The 20,759-nt window shown below is 47.8% G+C and overlaps 1 protein-coding gene across 4 annotated transcripts in view; it reads right to left on the bottom strand.

Annotated features, from left to right (window-relative positions):
- Positions 1-6,589: 6,589 nt before the first annotated feature.
- Positions 6,590-20,759, bottom strand: part of LOC8039121 (WD repeat-containing protein 76) — a 51,115-nt gene continuing 36,945 nt past the window's right edge. For 3 of the 4 annotated variants that reach the window (XM_029981330.2, XM_029981329.2, XM_002413150.3), the window contains 4 exons: positions 19,737-19,829; positions 18,568-18,729; positions 18,012-18,065; positions 6,590-8,774 (listed from right to left, as the gene is read on the bottom strand). In XM_029981330.2, coding sequence (XP_029837190.2) covers positions 8,519-8,774; positions 18,012-18,065; positions 18,568-18,729; positions 19,737-19,829 — 565 coding nt within the window. In that variant the 3' untranslated portion in view covers positions 6,590-8,518. The remainder of the gene's footprint in view (positions 8,775-18,011; positions 18,066-18,567; positions 18,730-19,736; positions 19,830-20,759) is intronic. The other variant, XR_006077565.1, reaches the window with a different exon arrangement.

Here is a 20,759-nt window from a genome sequence, read left to right as displayed (position 1 = left end):
AGGACATTTGTGAGAAGTTCTCAACAAAAAAATTGGAAGGCGGCCACTGCGGCTGTGGTTTCGGCAGAGATGTCCACGTGGAAAGGTACATTTCAAAGTGCTGTACTTTTGATGGAGACAAAATGATGCAACACGTTTTTAATGGAACATTATGAGGGTCTAAAGGAGAGCGATTCCTCCAAATATTGAAAAAGATTGAAGATGTTTTTTTATTTTTTTTAATTGCACGTTGAAGTTTCGAAACTTCTCAATTTTGGGTATGTTTTAAGCACTGTAAATAATTTGAATTATAAACTAGAGCAGGAATTTATTTTGAGATGAGGGGCACTTTTATGAAAGATATGAAAAAAGTGTTTAATATCTTTAACACATAATGAGTTACAAAAATAGGGTTTAAATGTAAAAGCAGCCAAATTTGTGAATGTTTACACACAATATATAATTTTCAGAGTTCTGTAAACATTCAAGAACATAGTAACTATTATTCCCTGCCTTCTAGAAAATAATCAGGTTTTTGGTGTTTTTAGTTTGTTTGTTGCATGCAGTCAAACTTGACAGAACCGTCAAAGCCCAAAAACAGCACTGTCGTCTTGGGGCAATCATGTTCTTTTCCTTTAGATTTCTTTTTTTTGAGAAACCATGTGATTTTGTTCCCTTCACATATTGGGGAGTAACACATAAAAATATAAAGAAAAACGGGAATGCAAACCGGACTGACGTGTTCAATCTTACCTGAACACACCCCTATATAGGCAGCAGGGGCCACCGAGGAATGCCGTCGGCTGTAGTAATTCGGGCAGTTTATCGTAGAAGTGCCGATAAAATAGAGGCTACCGCAGCCGCAGTCACCGAAGCATATCTGCCGGAGTTTCCATAGACTGGTCTGACGCCGAACGCTTCACAGCTAAATTCGTATCCGTATCCACCGCTGTGCCACCGCCACACTCTGTTTCGCTTTAAGTGTGACTGCGGCCGACTCTACGACCCGACAAAGCCGATTGAGCAGCGCCAAAAGTGCATTGTCACGGCGCTTGTCGTCTTTGTGCGTTCATTATTACCGACTAAGTCAATCGCGCACAATGAATGCACCGGCATCTTGCGATCTGTTCTGTGCACTACTGCCGTAACCGGCGATGGCAAACCCGCAAAAGCAACGAGCGCCGTGACGACGGACTGTTAGTGCTGCGGTCGAACTTAAAGGTGCACTCCGGCAATCGTCTGAGCTACCCCCACCGCGTTCTCCGAGTCCCCGGCCTTTACTCTTTCAGATTTGCCGTTTGGTATCAGAATGCAGTACTACCTAGTTATTGTGAAATCAGCAAATTAAAATGATGCAAAAAACCCACTCTCAAATATTCCCGCGCTTTCCAGTGCCGCGACGTCGGTGTAAGGCAGGCCTTCCGGTCGAGCCGACAATCTAAAAAATAAACTGTGCCGAGCATTTGTTTCGTGTTGCTGGAGCGAGCTTCCTAAGCATTCCTTTGATACCATGACACTGCTCGTAATCAGTTGGGAACAAATCCTACATTCCAAAGAGGGAATGCCTGCCTGCCACAAGCATCACTTATTCATCATTGCCGGTAGAGACTCGGTTTGAAAAACACGGACAGAACCAAAACTGCAAGTTCAATAACTTTGCAGTCGGGGTGTGCGAATATTAATATTTTCGAATACAAATAGTTAGCTTCGAATATCGAATCGAATAGTCGAAGGCAGGTGCATTTATTCACAGCATTTTTATTTTCACATGTGGGAACTGCAGTTGACATTTTTCTTTTGATTTTTAAACTGCAGGTGATTTTTCTGCATGACAACTTGTAATCTTCTCTGCAACTAGATTTTTCACGGCACTCGTGTTAGCGAGAATAAAAACATAAAAACAAAAATTCTAGTTGTAGGGAGGATTACAAGTTGTCATGCAGAAAAATCGACTGCCGCACATGGTCAGGTAGGAGGCGCTCCCTTCGAGCGTAAACTACACCTCCAGCCACAGAGAAAATCTCTCTCACTCGGCACTGAAGTGGCAGGTATTGCCGGGTATTTTATGCAAAGCTTCACCAAACTCGAATATCTTAAGTACCCGGCAGTTCGGCACCACCCACACGGACCACACTCTCTCTTTAGCAGTGCCTCCTCCGCATACGCTACAACTTTCCATTCTGAAGCTGAAAGCACTTTGCTTTCCATTGCACTTTTGGCTAAGTGGTCAAATGCTTGCCAAACATCTGCTGACGGCGTTGAGCCTAATTGCTCTCGTGACTGTTCACAGCACTGTGACTGGTAGCCATGTGTCGAGTGTTCACTGTGGTGTGAACCACTTCGTGTCGAGTGTTCACTGTGTTGTGAACCGCTTCATCATGAATTTTGGAGTGAGAAGACTGCAGGTGAAGTTCATAACTTTCGCTGGCGCGCAATGTCCACATGTCGCTGTTGAAGGCAACAGCGGTAGTGCCACCTTTAAAGACACTGTTGAGCTTTGATTTCACCTTCTTTCGGGTGTCGTCACATTCGTGGCACAAGCACACGCGAGAGTATAGAGCGTGATGGTTGGCGATAGATGGTAACGGCTTCTGTGAGAAGTTCTTTGAAGCCGCAGTCTTCCACAATACTGTAAGGCTCCAGTGTGAATCAAGCACCACCACGGCGGCCCCCTTGTTATTTAGCGCTCGCACCCTCTTTTCTAGCTGACGGACTTCGTGCAGCGCATGAAGTCTGTCAGCGTCGGTTGATCTTTTCCTGACGTACTAGTGGTAATCCCACGATACTCTTTCAACAACGCAGGAGGCATACTTTGAGATGGTTGACAAGGGGCGTTGCCGTACCTGTGGGCGTTTTAAGCGTTGACTTGCATGCCATACATTCCGCCATCGATGCCGGAATTCTTGCAAAATATCTCCAAATAGCGCTCCTCTCTCTTCGTTTTGGTGCCGTTCCCTGTTCGTTCATCCGATTCGCAGACGGTTCCCCTCTATCCCTCCATCCGCCATAACACGGGTGGGCGAACACTGAAGTGAGCACAGTTTAAAAATCAGGAGTCGCAAGGGAGCAGAAACTCGCAGATTACACCGATGCAAACCTCCTTGCACCGACGCCACCAGTTTAGTTTGAAGCATTTGAAGGGTTTGAAGCAGCCATGCAGCTATGTTGCTGTCAATGGGCCTTGCTTACCGAAATTGCAACTGAAAGCAAAACTTAGGCTTGTGAACACATTATCGAATATTCAATTAATTTAGAATATGCGTGTTACGACGAATATTCGGAAAATACCAAAGGCTTGGTTTACGAATCGAATATGAATATTAAGCGTATAGTATTCGATTCGTATTCGAAATGTTTAATGTTCGCCCACCCCTACTTTGCAGTTGTTGCAAACATTCACAGAACCTTGAGGTTCAACAAACCTTCAAGCTTTTGACAAAGTTCTACACAGTTCGACTTTTGAAGTGCTGCCAGACTTCTGCACAAAACATTTCACAATTTTTGATGAACTTTTGCGGTAGTTTTTAGACATCACTTTGTACGTTAAGCAATACAACAAAATTTTGGCGCTTATTCCTTGGTCTATTCGTGTTCAAGGAAACCCAGTGCCATATCACACACACCAATCTCTCGTTGAAAAAGACACGGAAAGGAATTTTAAAACCAATTAAACGATTAGCAAAGAGCACCTGGTGAATGTCGCTAACGCCTCGTTTGTAATGCCCATCTAGGAACCTTGAGAGGTAGTGATGATGCCCGTATTGCCTCCGGCCACCACGAGAAGAGTGGAAGGAGGAACTCCCCCCTCCCCGAGACTCTCTTATGTGTTCCAGACGTTGGTTTTGTTCCTCTACAAGGTTGTAGAAGATCAAACACGTCACTCAAAATTCGTACAAAAGCAGCTTTGGGGTTAGTTACAGTGGTTCGATCGATGGCGTGCTTCAGCCACTTCAGTGGCTGGAACGGCTAGGACATCCTGTCAACATAAGCCTCACCACAGCTTTGCTCGTCCCGAAACATTCTACGTCACGATTGCAACAGGTGTCACGTGCTCTTCGCTGGCTGCCTTCCGAGCGCTCGCCAAAGTGGGCCGTTTATAACGAAAAATACAGCCATCTGGCTCAAAATACAAATGTGCGATTGTCGTTTAGATATTGTAGATCATATTCAGCCTATTTCTAACACAATGCAGGAAAGTCCAGTATGTGCACCGAGCGTAGCCGGCGTAGGTAAATCCATTGAGTCTATTCCCAATAAATATTGCGCCCATTTTCCTAGGTGGCGTTGGCTCGATTGCAATTTCCGCGCATGTGCGTAACAGCTGAACTTCAGTCAAACTCTGCATTAAAAGTTTGATAAAGGTGAAACTAATGGAACTCAAACGTCGGCAGATTCGTCTCATCTCTGGCGCTGTGTACGGTATTCGCCGCTGCTCACTAAAACACTTACTTATTGACGACTTCTGCTAAATCGACGGCACCTAGCAGCTAGAATAAAAAAGAGGCAGCATCTCCACGTGGTGAATGATGTTGATTGGGGCGAAGCTCTGGTGGTGCTGATGATACTGATTGTATTGTTCATAGGCAGTGCCGATTTTTTTTTATTGCTCATAGGTAGTGATACATTTCGGGTTGCGTTTCGACCTCATTATTACTGCTTTATGGTTGGTGAAATGCAGAGCCAGTGGTTCTTCTAGCGGATCAGCTTAGACCCGCTAGAAGCCATGGGAACGCATCTCCACCGCTTAAAGGGAAGCTACGGAGCTTCTTGAAAAAAATGAGTTAGAGGTGAATTTTAGTGTATTTTTACCCCGTGAATCCGAATACCCAAACGATTTGCTGCGTAAGTATTGTTAAACGCGAGAAAAATGAAAAAGACAGTCGCTGTCCGTGACGTCATCGACGGCTCTTTTGGCTGCCCAAGGCTAGGGAGGCGGGGCTTCAGTCCTATTTTGAAATTGCTCGTATGGCTCTCCAGCGCGTCGCATTGAAATACAATTTTGATATCTGTTATTCTAAAGGCCAAATGAACGCAATTCAAGCGTTTTTTCTCAAATGTAGAAGTGCCCCATCTTCCCTTTAAGCTAACGGTCCATGTCAGAAAGAGAATGTGTGGCATGGATCGTGATTATATACGCAGTTGAGCATTTGACCACAGCGCCCTCTCGTCTATAAACGTTGAGCCAATGCATGCAAAGTTTAACGCGATTATATACGCATTTGATTGCAGCGCCCTCTCCTGTATAGACGTTGAGCAGCAACATGCAACGTTTCATCCATGACATCCCCAGGTCTTGAGTTACTACCACATCTCAAGCCGCGTTTACATAAATGAGATTTAGTCGCATCAAATCCAGTTGTCGCCTTCGACGCGGTCATGTAAACGGCATAATGAGCAAAGAAAGCGCATCGCATTCAAGTTGCTAGACAGAGGTGGATCGAGATGGCGAGTGCGCATTCATTCAGCCCATGTACACGGAGGTCGCATCGCATTTTGGAACAAGGAGGATTATCAGAAGGCGCTCGCTGCGGGAGCGAGTGAACAGCTGAGAACATGGCGGCGGCCAACCTCGTCGGCGGCGCAGAGAGCAGTTCCGTATGGTCGCCCGCATTTTTTTCCCGAGAACAAACGCGAGCTTTTATTTCCATCATAAGTAAGCGGAATATAGCGGAGCTGCTCGGTGAAGACGGCCCCCGTCCAAGCCTTGCGAAGTACGACTTGCGCGTCCGAAGGAGTCCCAAAAGCTTCGGCGCAAGCACGAACGACACCGAGAGCTCCGAGCACTGTAGAGCACTGCATGGTAGCGCAGAGCGAGCAGCTCCTACCTCGGTGCCGTTCCTGGCTGCGCAGGAGCCTTTCGGACTCTGGGTCCGGTCGGTCCGGTCGCGGTCGGCGAGGTCTGGCGCGGCGAAGCACGGAGGCTTTCTCAAAGCGTGCGCACACACGTCGCCTCTGGTCCAGAGTGACCCGGCGGCCCGGCCTGGAGCCCTAAACACTTGGGTTTTGATGTTTCTTCCGTCTCGTAGCTTCTTCCACAGCACCGAAGACGGCGGGCAAAATCTTTACGTTCACTGAACGCGTCGAAAGGCCAGAAAAGCCTCCACGTGGCCTATGTGCGATGCACCAGAAAACGTGGTGCGGCTGGTGCCTGAACTGCATAACTTTGAGCTTTGACACGGCATGGCGCCACCTTCGTGTTGGGCTTGGTGCGCATTCATGTAAACGTTGCCGCGTCGGCTTTGTTCGAAGAACGAGTGGAGTCGATACGATGAAGTCGCTGTCATGTAAACCAGGCTTCAGAGCCCCCCACTCGTCCCGCAGTCGTGGCCAAGTGGTTACGGCAACGGACTAGAAATCCATTGGGGTCTCCCCGCACAGGTTCGAATCCTGTCGACTGCGCAAACATTTTTTTTTTTTAAAGAAGACTGATGGGATGGCAATCGATGTGAGCACGGACGCCGGACGGACAAGGCTAGACCCTAAGGAGCTTCGCCCCTAAAAATTGTAGAGGCAGGTTCGCTCGCCAGCTTTCTCAAGCGAATCGGATATTCACGGCGCCCGGCGACCTGAAGACAAAGCCACAAAAATAGGTTCAAAAACATGCAATGAGTCCCCAATAATGCTGCCGGTATTTACTGGAGCACATGTACAAACATGAACCACTGGAAGACACTTGCATATGCACAAAAAGAGCCTTCACAAACTTGGAAAGCTATAAAACAGCTTAACACGCTTTTCAAACATACTTTGGGTAGTTTCACGAAATAACCATCCAGGGCAAAATCTCGAGGTTTTTGAAACGTGAAGGCTGGATCTGACGGGCCATTTATTAGGTCCACTGCAAAGGTTACTGATCGACAGGGCTGGTAGTAACTGACTCGCTCATAAGGTTTTCTTTATGGAATGCTTTGAAACAGCCTAAAACACTTTATAAATTAAAAAGATTAAAACTTTTTTTTTTTCTTTCGGTAACCGAGTCTTGAAATTTGCAACTTTAATTGAAGAAATTGCAAATGCTGTATTGCAGAAAGCATTACTTCAAGGAGCGAAACCTAGAGAGAGACACGTTTCATAGACTCACAGCACTACCATGAAAAGGTTGCAACCTTAGTGCAAACAAAAGCAAGTTAAAAAAAAGAAACATAGACACACAGCTATCTTGCCATTGTAAGAGTAAAAAAAAAGAAACTGCTATACATAAAATCCCTCATTAAAATTCTTCAGATAGCTATCCTCTTGCAACTTCAGGAGCATGGCACAAATCCAAACCAAGTAAAACCAACAAGTCTATGCATAAAATGGCTATACAAAATGACGAAAAGTTAAGGCTGTTTCGCACGTTTGCGTTTGTCGGTATTCAAGGTTGAAACCTTAGTGCAAACAAAAGCAAGTTAAAAAAAAAAAAAAACGACACACAGCTATCTTGCCATTGTAAGAGTAAAAAAAAAAAAACTGCTATACATAAAATCCCTCATTAAAATTCTTCAGATAGCTATCCTCTCGACACTTCAGGAGCACGGCACAAATCCAAACCAAGTAAAACTAACAAGTCTATGCATAAAATGGCTATACAAAATGACGAAAAGTTAAGGCTGTTTCGCACGTTTGCGTTTGTCGGTATTCAAGGTTGAAACCTTAGTGCAAACAAAAGCAAGTTAAAAAAAAAAAAAAACGACACACAGCTATCTTGCCATTGTAAGAGTAAAAAAAAAAAGAAACTGCTATACATAAAATCCCTCATTAAAATTCTTCAGATAGCTATCCTCTCGACACTTCAGGAGCACGGCACAAATCCAAACCAAGTAAAACCAACAAGTCTATGCATAAAATGGCTATACAAAATGACGAAAAGTTAAGGCTGTTTCGCACGTTTGCGTTTGTCGGTATTCAAGTTTGAAACCTTAGTGCAAACAAAAGCAAGTTAAAAAAAAAAAACGACACACAGCTATCTTGCCATTGTAAGAGTAAAAAAAAAGAAACTGCTATACATAAAATCCCTCATTAAAATTCTTCAGATAGCTATCCTCTCGACACTTCAGGAGCACGGCACAAATCCAAACCAAGTAAAACCAACAAGTCTATGCATAAAATGGCTATACAAAATGACGAAAAGTTAAGGCTGTTTTGCACGTTTGCGTTTGTTGGTATTCGAGTGCGTTGCATTCTCTTAAAATGAGATATCACACTGGCAAACTGGTGCCATCACTTGGGTAGCCCTGGAACAGGATATAACTAGACTATGGGCTTTGCAGGATAAAATCCATGCACCATACACGAGAAACAGCCACTTATAATGTCGTCACAATCATTTCAAGCCCGCAGCAGGAGAATGATGTGGAAAAAATGATGAAACTTTATACATTGATCGAAAAGTTTCCAGGGCCATCTAACAGATGGCGCTGTTAAATCTTTCGTCACAAACGATTACAACCGAACACAACGTACTCAAGCATGCTCAGACGCAAATGTGCGAACGAGCCTTTGGAACGCTAACCGGAATGCAAAGCAAACTTCGTTGTGCATAACGAGGAGAAACTTGCTACGCTTCGACGAACACGTGCACCCTTCCGCTTGAGTTCCCGCCGGCGACGACGAAGCGGTCGGGATGAACGTCCACGAGCGAACAGATGGACGTCAGGCTGTCTCCCTTCAGCGTGTGTTGCAGGGTCCCAGCAGACGAGAACACCTCCACACGGCGCGGGTACTCCATGCTCCCGACGAGGAAGAGGTCCTCGCATCCGGGCATCCAGACGGCCTTGAACGGCGTCAGCCAGCGCCCCGTCATGTTGTTGTGCCTGTTCCGAGCGTGTATAGAGTACATGTTAGAGAAGAAATTTTAGTGAAAATGATTGGAACTTGCCTTTTATGAAGGGTACTAAAGCAGTGTGTGTCAACGCTTCAGATTCTAGTATTTTTTGTGTGGACTATTCTAACGATTCGCTTCTGTGAGCTGTCCTCTTTTGTCTATATGAGTAGAAACTGAGAGAAAGGAGACTAGAGGGTGCGGGGACACTAGAGAGCCGAGCTCTCTAGTGTAGATAGTGAAGAGTAGTAGATAGACAAAAAGCCGGCTGCCTTTGTATCCACTCATTGTTCAAAATGCGTTCAAACTAGCTTTGCGTCTACTCGCTAATCGTGCCAACCAGAGCCCGGCGTTCTGTTGTCTTCTCGCGCACTCATCTCCTCCTCTCTCTCAAGTTCTACCCATAGTGGGCCACGAAACCAGTGGCAATCAGTTCGTCGAACGACATTTTGTCAAGAGGTCGTTTTGTTGACACGCGACATTTTGTTGAAAGGCTTTTTGCGTCTTGCCTGGTTTACAGGAGGGGAGAGGGAAGGGGTGTCCCAAAGCTGCTGCCTCAGGCCCCCTATACACCACGGTGAATCACGCTAGCCTTTAACAGCTTCCAGATTTTATTACGCACTTAGTGAAAAATATATTGTCGACAAAACATCGCAAGAGCATGTGCCCATGAAAGGAGTCTTCACGAAACGCCAGGGTGTCGATGAAACGTGCCTACAAAAAGCTGTTCACGAAACATCCCAGAGTCAACGAAATGTGCGTCCACAAAGCGTTTTTTCCCCGAAACGTGTTTCGATGAAACGATTACGGACCCCCGTAAAACTTGTTCCAAGCATGCGCAGTAGAGCTCTTCCGCAGAATATTGGACGTCGGAAACGTCTCCACAGCCTAGCGACTCGGCAGTTTTCGCCTGGGTGACAAGTGCCGAAAAGATGTATGCTTAGAGATGTGAAGCTTCCAGAAAGTGTGGAAAGATTTGTAGGGGTGTGCGAATATTCTAGACTTCGCGATTGATGCTTGCTATGCAATTCGATTGGCTTCACACTTCCACTGTTCAAAGTATTTGAGTTCTTCAAATACTGCGAAAACTACCAATAACGCGTAACTCGCTGATTAGTGTCAATTCATGGTCAAGCTTTCTGTTTTGTTTTTGGACTGCACAGTTTGGTTTTGAGCTTGGCAAACCCAAAAAGCCGACCTAAGTGCCTTTTTGTTTGTGTGATGCACTGGAAAGTTATTTGCTTGCAATAGTGCGATCTGTCATTTGCTTGCCATTTTATCTGGATTGCGGAGATGGCGAAGTGATCCTGGCACAAACGCTGCAATAGATTCGATGAGGGACTACAATTTGCAACGGCACGTGCATCGTCGTGAGCACAAATGCGACGGACAACACTCACTGCAGTCCTTCCTACAGTCACTACAGTAGCCAAGGTGCTATGGATTCGGATATGGATTTACGGCTGACCTCGGCTATCGGCGATATCTGGCTTGTAGTATTTTCCGCTTAATTTTCCAGTTCGTCAGTTAACCAGTATTCCTTTTGTTATTTATTTCTACCCATTTGCACTGGTAAAAGTGAGTAAACTTCTACTTCTACCTGTTTTCACTGGTAAGTTATTTACTACTACCCGTTCGCACTGGTAAAAGTAAAAAAAAAACACTGTTTTCTTAATTTATTGCCTTTTTGTGGTGCCCTCTACCGGCAGAGCTATTGCACACGGAAAGAGATGGCACAGTCAGTGCGGCCACGCAACGCGATCGCACAATTTTCAACTCTGCTGTGACCTGCCAACCCGCCCCTGCCTGTGTACTTCCGTTTACGTTCACATGGTTGCGTTCACCAGCATGAAAAGAAATTGCACAAAGTCGGTGCAGCTACGCGATACAATCTTCGACTTTGTATTGTGGCTTGTCAACCCGCCACCGCTCGTGTACTTTCGTTTACATTCACGTGGTTGCGTTCGTCCGCAACGCAATCTCCGACTGCGCTGCGGTTTGCCAACCCGCCTCCACTTGTGTACTTACAATTACGTTCTGTAACTTCACTCCTTGAATGGTGTTTTACTGACTCATCTTTTATTTCATCTGTTTTTTATCAATCACATCTGTGACATTTTTCTTATTGCTATAAAATCAACACTTTCATAAATGTTTGTTGGAAAAAAAATATTCCAGTTGTGTTTTGATTGAGAATTCTTGTTGAACTCACATCAAATAGAAAAAATTTGTTTTCAAAAATGTTCTTAATCGAAACTACTATTCGTATTCAAAAATATTCAATTCAAATTGCAAGCTTTATTCTTCGATTCAATTGGCTTCAGAGATTCTGATATTCGCACACCTCTAAATATTTGGAAGGTCGCTGCTATACTCCGTTTCACCTTATGCTGTACCGCAGAGAAGGCTAGAAGCGCGAGCTCATAGCGTTGGGAGCTGCTCTTAACGCACGAGAGCTTGTGCCGCCGAGATGTGCCCTAGAGCAAGGAGCCTGCGCTTGTGGCCTTTCCTGCGGTACATCATAAGGTGAAACAGAGTATAGCAAATGCATTCATTCCCACGACATAACCTAATTTCGGATGTGCATATTCCTTGGCACACGTCTCGTCGTCTCGCGTGCACTTTTTACAAGACGGCGTACGCGACTCGTAAAAATCCTAAATTTCAATATCCTAAATTTTTTAACATTCAAGAGTTTGTGTGTGTTCTTTTATTTAACAGTATTTATTGTATTTTTGCCATTGTATTTATGTTTGTGAGTATCTGTTTTATTTTGTGTTTCCCTGCTATAATGCTTCGGCGCTGCAGGTTGTTTGTGTAAATAAATAAAAACAATTTTCCGAGTTTACTTTTACACCGACGAACCCCGAAAATCAACACCCCGAGCCGGTTTTATCGAAATCGGGGGAAAGCCGACAGACCCCCATTTGGAGCCGTTTTTGGGTAACAAAAAGTCAAGCTTCACGCAAAAGAAATCTTTATCTACGGCTTTATCCAACGTCAACCCGGAACACAGCCCCCACCGAACCGTCCGCAAGGCTGCTTTTTTCTTCGGAACGCCACACCTTATTTCGTTTCCATCTCTTATTGGTATGAAACGTTTTTCAAGCGCTCGAGTAACATTGGAGCTTGGAGACTCTCGTGCCTGTGTACTGTTCGCTAAACAGAAGCCCTGAAAAACCCAAATTTTTTGTCCGAAGCCAAAAAATTATACACAAAAACACGGAACATAAATGAAAATGAATAAACCCCTACAAAACACTTCCCAATTAATAAAAAAAAAAAGAAGAAGAATTTTAGAAACACGGGACCCCCTTTGAAAGTCGCGCAATGCCTCCTGATACTCTCAGACTGTTTGCCTCTTGCCTGCGATAGACTGTCTGAGGCATAGGTTCTCAACCTCTGGTCCCAGTAACGTTCCCCAGAGCAATACTTTCATGGTATCTCAGATTCGGCCGTCCCTCCCCTAAGCAAAGAGTTTTTCGAGTATAGGCACTCTTTAATCAGGCCAGAGTCACCCATTGACGCATAACTACGAGCCCGGCACTCTTCCGTACGAGCATTTTTCTTTACAAGGTCTGCAAGCTTCCGCACCGCTTTACTGGATCGATGACGAGATCACAAGGGGCTACTCGAGAGTTGGAGAACCCCCGAATTAGAAGATCGGTGCTGTTAAACCAATCATATTTTCCAGTTTATAAGTCACACCATTGTAGATGTCGCACCTCCCTACAAATGGCCATTTTCGTGGTAACGTTGGCATCTTTTCTGCTGCTTTCTGCTATAGGGGCCTCCTCAAGATGCATATTTTCAGCTTTTCACCTTGTCTCGCCCTTTGTTTGTGAAGCAAAAGAAAAAAAGATCAATATTATTATTACTATTGTGGGGGGCCGCGAGGCCCTGCCACGTTATTTAAAGTGAGGACATAGAACGAGACAAGCGAACGACGTGTCTGCCTGTCATGGCGGCTTCAGAGCATTCTCTTGCACGCGCTCTCCGAGGCGCGTCTTCTCTTGCACGCGCTCTCCGAGGCGCGTGCGCGTGCTGCGCCTCGAGCCATCTTTTTTATTTTCATGAGAAGAATGGATCTGTGGGTGCGTTGTACCCTACAGATATGCCCCCCCTTAGCGAGGAGCCCCAACGAGCGATTAAAGAAAACGAAAAGAACAACGACAACACACAATTAGGGCGCTAGCTCTGGCCATGAGTTTGTCCAATGAACTTGAGCAGACTTCCTGCGAGACTTCGGACTTTCCTCGCGCGTCTCACATGTGATGAGGTTCACGGGTGCGTGCTCGAGATGGGCTGGCTTTAGACGCTCGAGAGCGATGGTGTCTCGTCGTCCATTGATCTGTACAACGAAGCCACTTGGCTTCTTTTCCAGAACCGGGAACGGTCCTATATAGTGTGGTTGGAGCGGTTTCCGTCTGGCTGTTTGGCGCACGAACACATGCGTTGCACTGTACAAGTCCTGAGAGACGTAAGGAGTCTTGGCAGATACCGCGCGCGTAGGAACTGGTCGTAGGTCTGCAAAAACCTCCTTCAGCTTTGTGGCGTAGTCTTCTGGCCTCGTGTTTGGAGACGGGTCGACCTCGAAAAAGTCCGATGGTAATCGGAGAGTCGTCCCATAGACGAGTTCAGAGGTTGCACAGCCGAGGTCCTGCTTCAACGCCGTTCGAACTCCGAGTAAGACGAGTGGAAGCTGTTGTACCCATTCCTTGGAGTTCGCGTGGGCCATGAGCGCGAACTTGAGGTGTCGGTGGAAACGTTCCACCAGGCAGTTAGACTGCGGATGGTATGCAGTTGTCCGAGATCTCGTCATGCCTAGGATTCGGGACAACTCGGTGAACAAGTTGGATTCGAATTGACGCCCTCTGTCGGTGACGATTTCAGACGGGCATCCGAAGCGCGCCACCCAGGACGAGACGAATGCCTCGGCGACGGTGGCTGCAGTCATGTCGGGCAATGGTGTAGCTTCCGGCCACCTTGTGAAGCGGTCGATACAGGTCAGGATGTATCGTTGCCCTTGAGATGTCGGAAGGGGCCCGACCAGGTCGATGTGGACCTTGTCGAAACGGGCATCTGGTGGCAGGAAGCTCGTGGATGAAGGCACGGAATGACGGTGAACCTTGGCTCGTTGACATGCCAAGCAGGTCCGCACCCAGTCACGCACGTCGGACTTCAGCCGAGGCCAAACGTAGCGATTGGCCACTAGCTTCTGTGTTGCCTTCACGCCGGGATGCGACAACGAATGAATGGCATCAAAAAGCGGCCTTCGTAGCGCCATCGAAACGAATGGGCAATGCGTTCCTGTGGACGTGTTGCAGACGATGGTGATGCCTCCTGGGAACTCAACATCCTCTAGCTGGAGAGAGTTGTTTGATGTGCGGAGCTGCTGTTGCTCCTCGTCGGATGCCTGATGACGAGCCAGCAACGTGATGTCGAGTTGCGGAGCAGGCGAAGGTACGGCGTCAATTCGGCTCAGTACATCAGCGGGGACGTTTGATTTCCCTTTGATATGCCGGATGTCCGTCGTAAACTCCGACAAGAAGGCCAGCTGGCGGATCTCTCGAGGGGTATAGACAGAGCTTGAGTTGCGGATGGCGTAGGTGAGTGGTTTATGGTCCGTCCAGATGACGAAGGGGCGACCTTCGACAAAGTGTCGAAAGTGCCGGACGGCCAAGTACGCTGCGAGCAGTTCTCTTCCAAAGACGCTGTAGCGGGTCTGGGCGGGCTTTAACTTCTTGGAAAAGAAAGCTAGGGGCTGCCATTCACCGTCCACCTGTTGTTGTAGGACCGCCCCAACAGCCGTAGCTGAAGCATCTGTCATGATCGAGGTTCTGGCATCGTGTTGTGGATGTCGCAGAAGTACAGCGTCTGCAAGTACAGTCTTTACTTCGCAGAAGGCTTGCTCCGCGTCTTCACTCCAAGGCAGGTTGGTAGTGGCACGTGCAGTCTTTGCTAGTAGAAAATCAAGAGGCTGGAGTAGCCTCGCGCAGTTCGGAATGAACCGGCGGTAAAAATTTACCAGGCCGAGGAACTGGCGAAGCTTTGTGATCGAGCTAGGTCTTGGAAAGTCCCTGATCACTTGCACTTTCGACGGCAAAGGTCTGATGCCGTGTCGGTCCAGTCGATGTCCCAGAAACTCGAGTTCTGATCTCCCAAACTCACTTTTTGCGGCGTTGATGATGATGCCGTGGTCTGAGAGTCTTTGGAAAAGAAGACGGAGGTGGTTGGTGTGCTCCTCCTTTGTCGAGCTAGCGACCAACAAGTCGTTAACGTAGGCAAATACGAAGGGAAGCCCGCGCGTGACAGCGTCGATGAATCTCTGGAATGTTTGAGCCGCATTACTGAGGCCAAAGGGCATGCGGAGAAACTCAAACAGACCAAACGGAGTTGTAATAGCTGTCTTTGGGATGTCTTCGTCAGCGACGGGGATCTGGTGGTACGCGCGGGTAAGGTCAACCTTCGAAAAAATGGTCGCGCCTTGGAGGTTGACAGTAAAGTCCTGAATGTTTGGGAGGGGGTATCTATCGGGCACTGTGCTCTTGTTCAGTGCGCGATAGTCGCCACACGGTCTCCAATCTCCGTTCTTCTTGGACACCATGTGTAGGGGAGACGCCCAGCTGCTTGACGAAGGTCGGATAATTCCAAGCTCGAGCATGTGCTCAAATTCTTCGCGAGCGATGCGGAGTTTCTCTGGAGCCAGACGACGGGGTCGGAAGTGAACCGGTGCGCCCCTTGTTTCGATGTGATGGTGGACATCGTGCGAAACCGGTCTGGTCCAGTCAGGAGCTCGAGTGAGGCTTGGAAAATCCTGGAGAGGAGGTCGGAATGGCCCGTCGATGTTAGAGCAGACTGACGCGAATCCTGCGGTGTCAGTTGTTGAGACGCCTTGCACGGAGAGTCGCGTTGTGGAGTCGAGCAGACGTCTCTCCTTGACGTCTACAAGGAGGCTGTGGTGTTGTAGGAAGTCAGCGCCGATGATCGCGTTGCCTACGTCTGCGACCAGGAATACCCATCGGTAGACTCGTCTGAGGCCAAGATTAAAGGCCCGTTCACACTCTTGCGACCGAGTACGACTGAGAGAGACGAGATCTCTTACAACTTCTTAAATGTTTCTAGAATGAGGGGACACACTGACATTGTGGCGCCATCTATGCGGTGACCCTAGAACTGCATTTCACAAGAGCGAAGGTTTTGCGGGATTTCCGGGGTCAAATGTGCGTAATACACATAGAAAGGCTCGCTTATAACATTGACAAAAGTTTTTCGAGCCAAAAAAAGAAAGGATATTGCGCGAGAAATAAAAAAAAATATGCCGGACCGCCGAGTTTACACTGCTTCCCAATAGATGGCGCCAGTGTGTTCTCTGGTTTAAGAAGTTTTAAGGAACCCAGGTTTAAGAGGTCGCAAGCAGTCGCAAGAGTGTGAACGGGCCTTTATGGTGATGGACCGTTCCTTGTAGACGGGGATCGACGAGTTGTTCACAGCCCGAAGGTAGTAGATGGGCGTCTGTGATCGATCCGCGCGTTTTGCAGGAACAGCGCTTACCTCGGCCCCGGTATCGACGAGATAACGGGTTCCCGTAGTCCTGTCGGCGATGTAAAATAGGCGACTTCCTGGTAGGTTCTGACTACTCGTTGCCTCTATCGGTTTGCTCCAGGAGCAGGGACGAAGGCAGTGCCGGGCGTCGGAGCCATAGCGACGATGGTATACGCAGACGTCCGCTGAACTTGCGGAGCGGGAACGGTCAGCATTTCTGCAACGAGATGTTGAACGTCCACGTCGTTGTTGAGTGCGTGGACGATCTCGCCGGTGAGTTGCCGCGGTAACACTCTCTTCCAACCGCTGGCAAAGCCGCTCGAGGTTGCCGTCAAACGATGGAGTGCCTGGCGGGGCAGGCATAGCTTCACTTCCGTCTTCTGCCGCTGATGTAACGCTGGCGACGGGTGGAGTGGCAACTTCAATAACGGCGTCTGTCAGGGCTGCGAGGCCTGTGAGGTCGAGAGCCGTAGCGGTGGCCAACACCATCTGGACGTTGGTTGGGAGGCGCTGAATAAATAGCTCCCGCAGCAGAGCGTCGCCGACCGTGTTGGCGCGATCTCCAAGGAGCTGAGTCATCCGCCTTAGCAGCTGAGACGGACGTCGATCGCCGAGTTCTTCCGCCGAAAGAAGTTCTTGAAGGCGGGAGCAATCTGATGCCTCGGTTCTCTGCAGGAGAGCCGCCTTCAGCTGGTCGTAGGAAGCTGTGGCCGACGGTTGCGCAAGGATGTCGTATACTTCGTCGGCTGCTGCCAGCGACAGCGCCGAGACGACATGATGATACTTGCTCTCCTGGCTCGTCACACCGCTGAGATGAAACTGGGACTCAGCCTGCAGAAACCAGACCCTCGGGTTTCTGTCATAGTACGGCGGAAGTCGGACTGCAACCGATGAGATGGAAGCCGGGGATCCGGCCGCTGCTCTTTGGGGTTCGCCGTTGTCCATGGTCCTCGACCGGGTCACCAAATATGTGGGGGGCCGCGAGGCCCTGCCACGTTATTTAAAGTGAGGACATAGAACGAGACAAGCGAACGACGTGTCTGCCTGTCATGGCGGCTTCAGAGCATTCTCTTGCACGCGCTCTCCGAGGCGCGTCTTCTCTTGCACGCGCTCTCCGAGGCGCGTCTTCTCTTGCACGCGCTCTCCGAGGCGCGTGCGCGTGCTGCGCCTCGAGCCATCTCTTTTATTTTCATGAGAAGAATGGATCTGTGGGTGCGTTGTACCCTACACTATTAAGTCGCTCTTCTTTGTTTAGGTCTGCATCTGCACGGAGTCGCCACAGCCGCGAACCCATGCCGCTACGCTTCGAATCGTCTTTGGACCGCCAGAAGAGCAGGTCGTCGAGAAGGCACTCTGCCGTTCCTCCTTTGTCGTTAATCTCAAGATGGCCTACTCCTTGCATAATTATTTCCGTGTGCAAAAAAACCAAAGAACGTAAATTACATTATTTTACAGGATGCACCGACGGAAATTTAGGAAAGGAACTGCGACTTGAATGGTGGAAAATACGGTAGCTATTTTCTCAACGTAACCCAACCGAGGAGGAGCATGTTACTCGGCGCACCTCCTTGTTGTCTCGCCGACACCTTTCACCAGACACGTACAATGCCTTGCAAGGCACGTGGGACGTAAGAAAACTGTGTGATACCAGAGTCTCGCACAATGATCGTGCAGGACAGCTTACTTGAGCGACACCTTCAACTTGACCTCGCTTGTCAGCTCAGAACTGTCGAAAACCCTGTGTCAAAGAGAAAGAGAGACAAGTATTGCTCCATCAGCTTGGCAGACACTTTACATATGTGCTGTCTACAGTTCCCCACAGTTCTCGCGTGTCTATCACAGCATAAACCTGAATTTGCTGTGTCTCGGATCTGCGTACGCGATATCGGTTCCCGTGACATGCAAGTTCGTAGCAACTTCCGCGCATTTATCGCACTGTGAAACTCGAATCAGCTGCTCTGCTGTGCCAGCGATCTGCGACATCAGTTCCCGTGTTGTGTGGTTGATAGCGGGTGTTGTGGTGATTATCGGTAATTTTTGACAAACTTTCGCTGTCTCGTTCTCAAAGATCGCCACCCAATATTTTTCGCCATTTCTCTCTTCAAAATGGGTGGGCATTCATACGAGATTTTACGGTTGCTTATTTTTGAAGCGATAAGAACAGTAAATTTTTTCCAGGGACGGGCAGCATTACACATAAATAGAGTGACGGTGAAATATAGAACAAACACGGGACTCACTTGAGGGTGTCGTCGAAAGAAGTGGTGAGGATCTGGTTGCCCGTAAGCGGCGAGAAAAAGGCCGCGGAGCACGAGCGGTGATGAGCCATGGTGGCGATGGCCTCTGCCGCCTTTTTGCTCCGAGTCTCCTTGAGGTTCCGCACGTCCCACAGTTTGGCCGTCCTGAAATGCGCCACAAATACCGGTCACTCCCCTACGCGTTTCTCAAAGATTAAAAAGGAACGAAGACGAAAATTGGCTGCCTCTTTGGCAATTCCCAAAGGCATTCTAAATGCATAGCATTCATACAGCTTTCCCCCACTCCTCCTTTTGCGGGCACAGTATGGAGGCTACTCAACGGCACGCTGCAAGGATTTTGTGAATGTATAAAGCCTAAATCGTCGCCGTGTCACGTGACGTCACAGTGTCGTGATGCTGCGATGTAATCGAGGCTACGTGCCGCAGGTGTAAAATCTTCGAGGCTGGCCCATAAATGCCAGGCATCTAATACCGTATCGGCACCAATATACCGCAAGGTTTCTTTTTGAGAAGACATGCTCGAGAACACAGAACACACATTTTTCCTGGCTTGGGACAGCCGCGAAGCCACATGAAGGCGAGACCCACACCGCAGAGGCGGGGAGATCGGTGGTCGAGTGTGGTAACGCACCGCAGCTCGGATCACGTGGAGCGAGAGCTCGCGTTGCAGAACCCAGGGATCATGTGTTCCATCCCCGCCACTGTCCGTTTCGATGCGGACGAGCCTCGTACCGGCCTGCAGTCGCGTAACACTACAGCGTTATGCACATTAAAAAATTCCAGGCTTGCAGTGGTATTGCACTGGCTACATTTCTCACCTAAACCGTCAACCAGCGTACCTCAGAGGCAGACCGACCATATACTTTACACAAACATAAAATTTTCTTTCTTTTTTTGTCATACGAGTGTAATTATGGAAGGCACGACATCATGTGATCCAGCTCTACGTTGATATGGTGCTGCTCGACATCACGTGACTGTGATGTCACGTGATCGCGCCTACGTCGTGTGGCGGCCTTTCGTGACGGCTCTTTGCGACAGTTTTCTTGCAGAATTCGTCGATGAAACACATTCCACGTAAAGATTTCATACAGTCAGGTAATTTCAGGTGTCCGAGGGTGGCAACTCAAATCGTTACGTGAGCAACTCACCCGTCCGTGCTGCCGGTCAAGAAGCACCACTCATGCACCGGATGAACATTCACCGTCCGGACTTTCCTGCTGTGCAGCGTGCACGAGCTTGTCCTGACGGAAGAAAACGCCGTGGCAAGATTAGCGTACAGTGCAACGACTTGTGTCAATCCAGTGAAACAAAAAATGTGTGTTGCTCTCACTCGCTACACACTAACACGCGTTTACGAACAGGCTCCCTTTTGCTCACATCAGGTGCGAGCACTGCGCATGCGAAGAAACGAGATTCGCATGAGAAAATGTGTCTGTACATGCGCAATGCCGACAGCGGCGCCATTGGAGTGGCCCGACGTCGGAGAGTTGAGCTGGTGTACACGAGATGTTTTGTTTTAGGCTTCATAGATTTGTTTAAGAAAGCAGTGAAAGCCACACTAATGTAGTCTGTGCAGGTCAGTTATACAACCACGGAGACATAATAAAGGGGGATAATCGTCACGATAAGTCGGATGATTCTAGAAGTCATTAACTTTTTAATTTGTAAAAGTAAACATATTGTTTTAATTAGGAAGTTGCTGGGCATTATCAAAAAACCCTAAATCAGTCATTGTAGAAAGACTTGGTGCACATGCTTCGTTTTTCAGGGTCCCCAAAATATGTCTGAATTTTTGTTCCTTTCGTCCCATTTTGACGCCACCAGCCTTCTGCCTCTTGCATGAGTGGAAACTTCAGCGCACTACTGCCCTTCCTCCATGCTCGAAATCTTTTTAAATTTACTGATTTAGTGGCATCTGATGACACTCGGCAAGTTTCCGATTGGAACCATTTGTTTATTTTCATTAATAGAAAGTTATTTATCAGATCTCAGTTAAATATCAGACTTATTGTGACGATTAGCCCACTATATTACGTCCCCCTGGCAGTATAACTCACTTGCATAAACCACATTAGTGCACTTTTCACGGATTTTCTTCAATAAAGCCAAGTGACTTATCTTCAAGCCAGGTGGCTTATCGTCAAAAAAGCTAGGTTCCGAATTTAAAAATA

This window comes from Ixodes scapularis, unplaced genomic scaffold, assembly GCF_016920785.2.
Source record: "Ixodes scapularis isolate PalLabHiFi unplaced genomic scaffold, ASM1692078v2 PGA_scaffold12__126_contigs__length_90152505, whole genome shotgun sequence".
Classification (NCBI taxonomy): Eukaryota; Metazoa; Arthropoda; class Arachnida; order Ixodida; family Ixodidae; genus Ixodes; species Ixodes scapularis.
The sequence above is the reverse complement of the archived record's forward strand: the minus strand, read 5'-3'. Positions and strand labels throughout refer to the sequence as shown.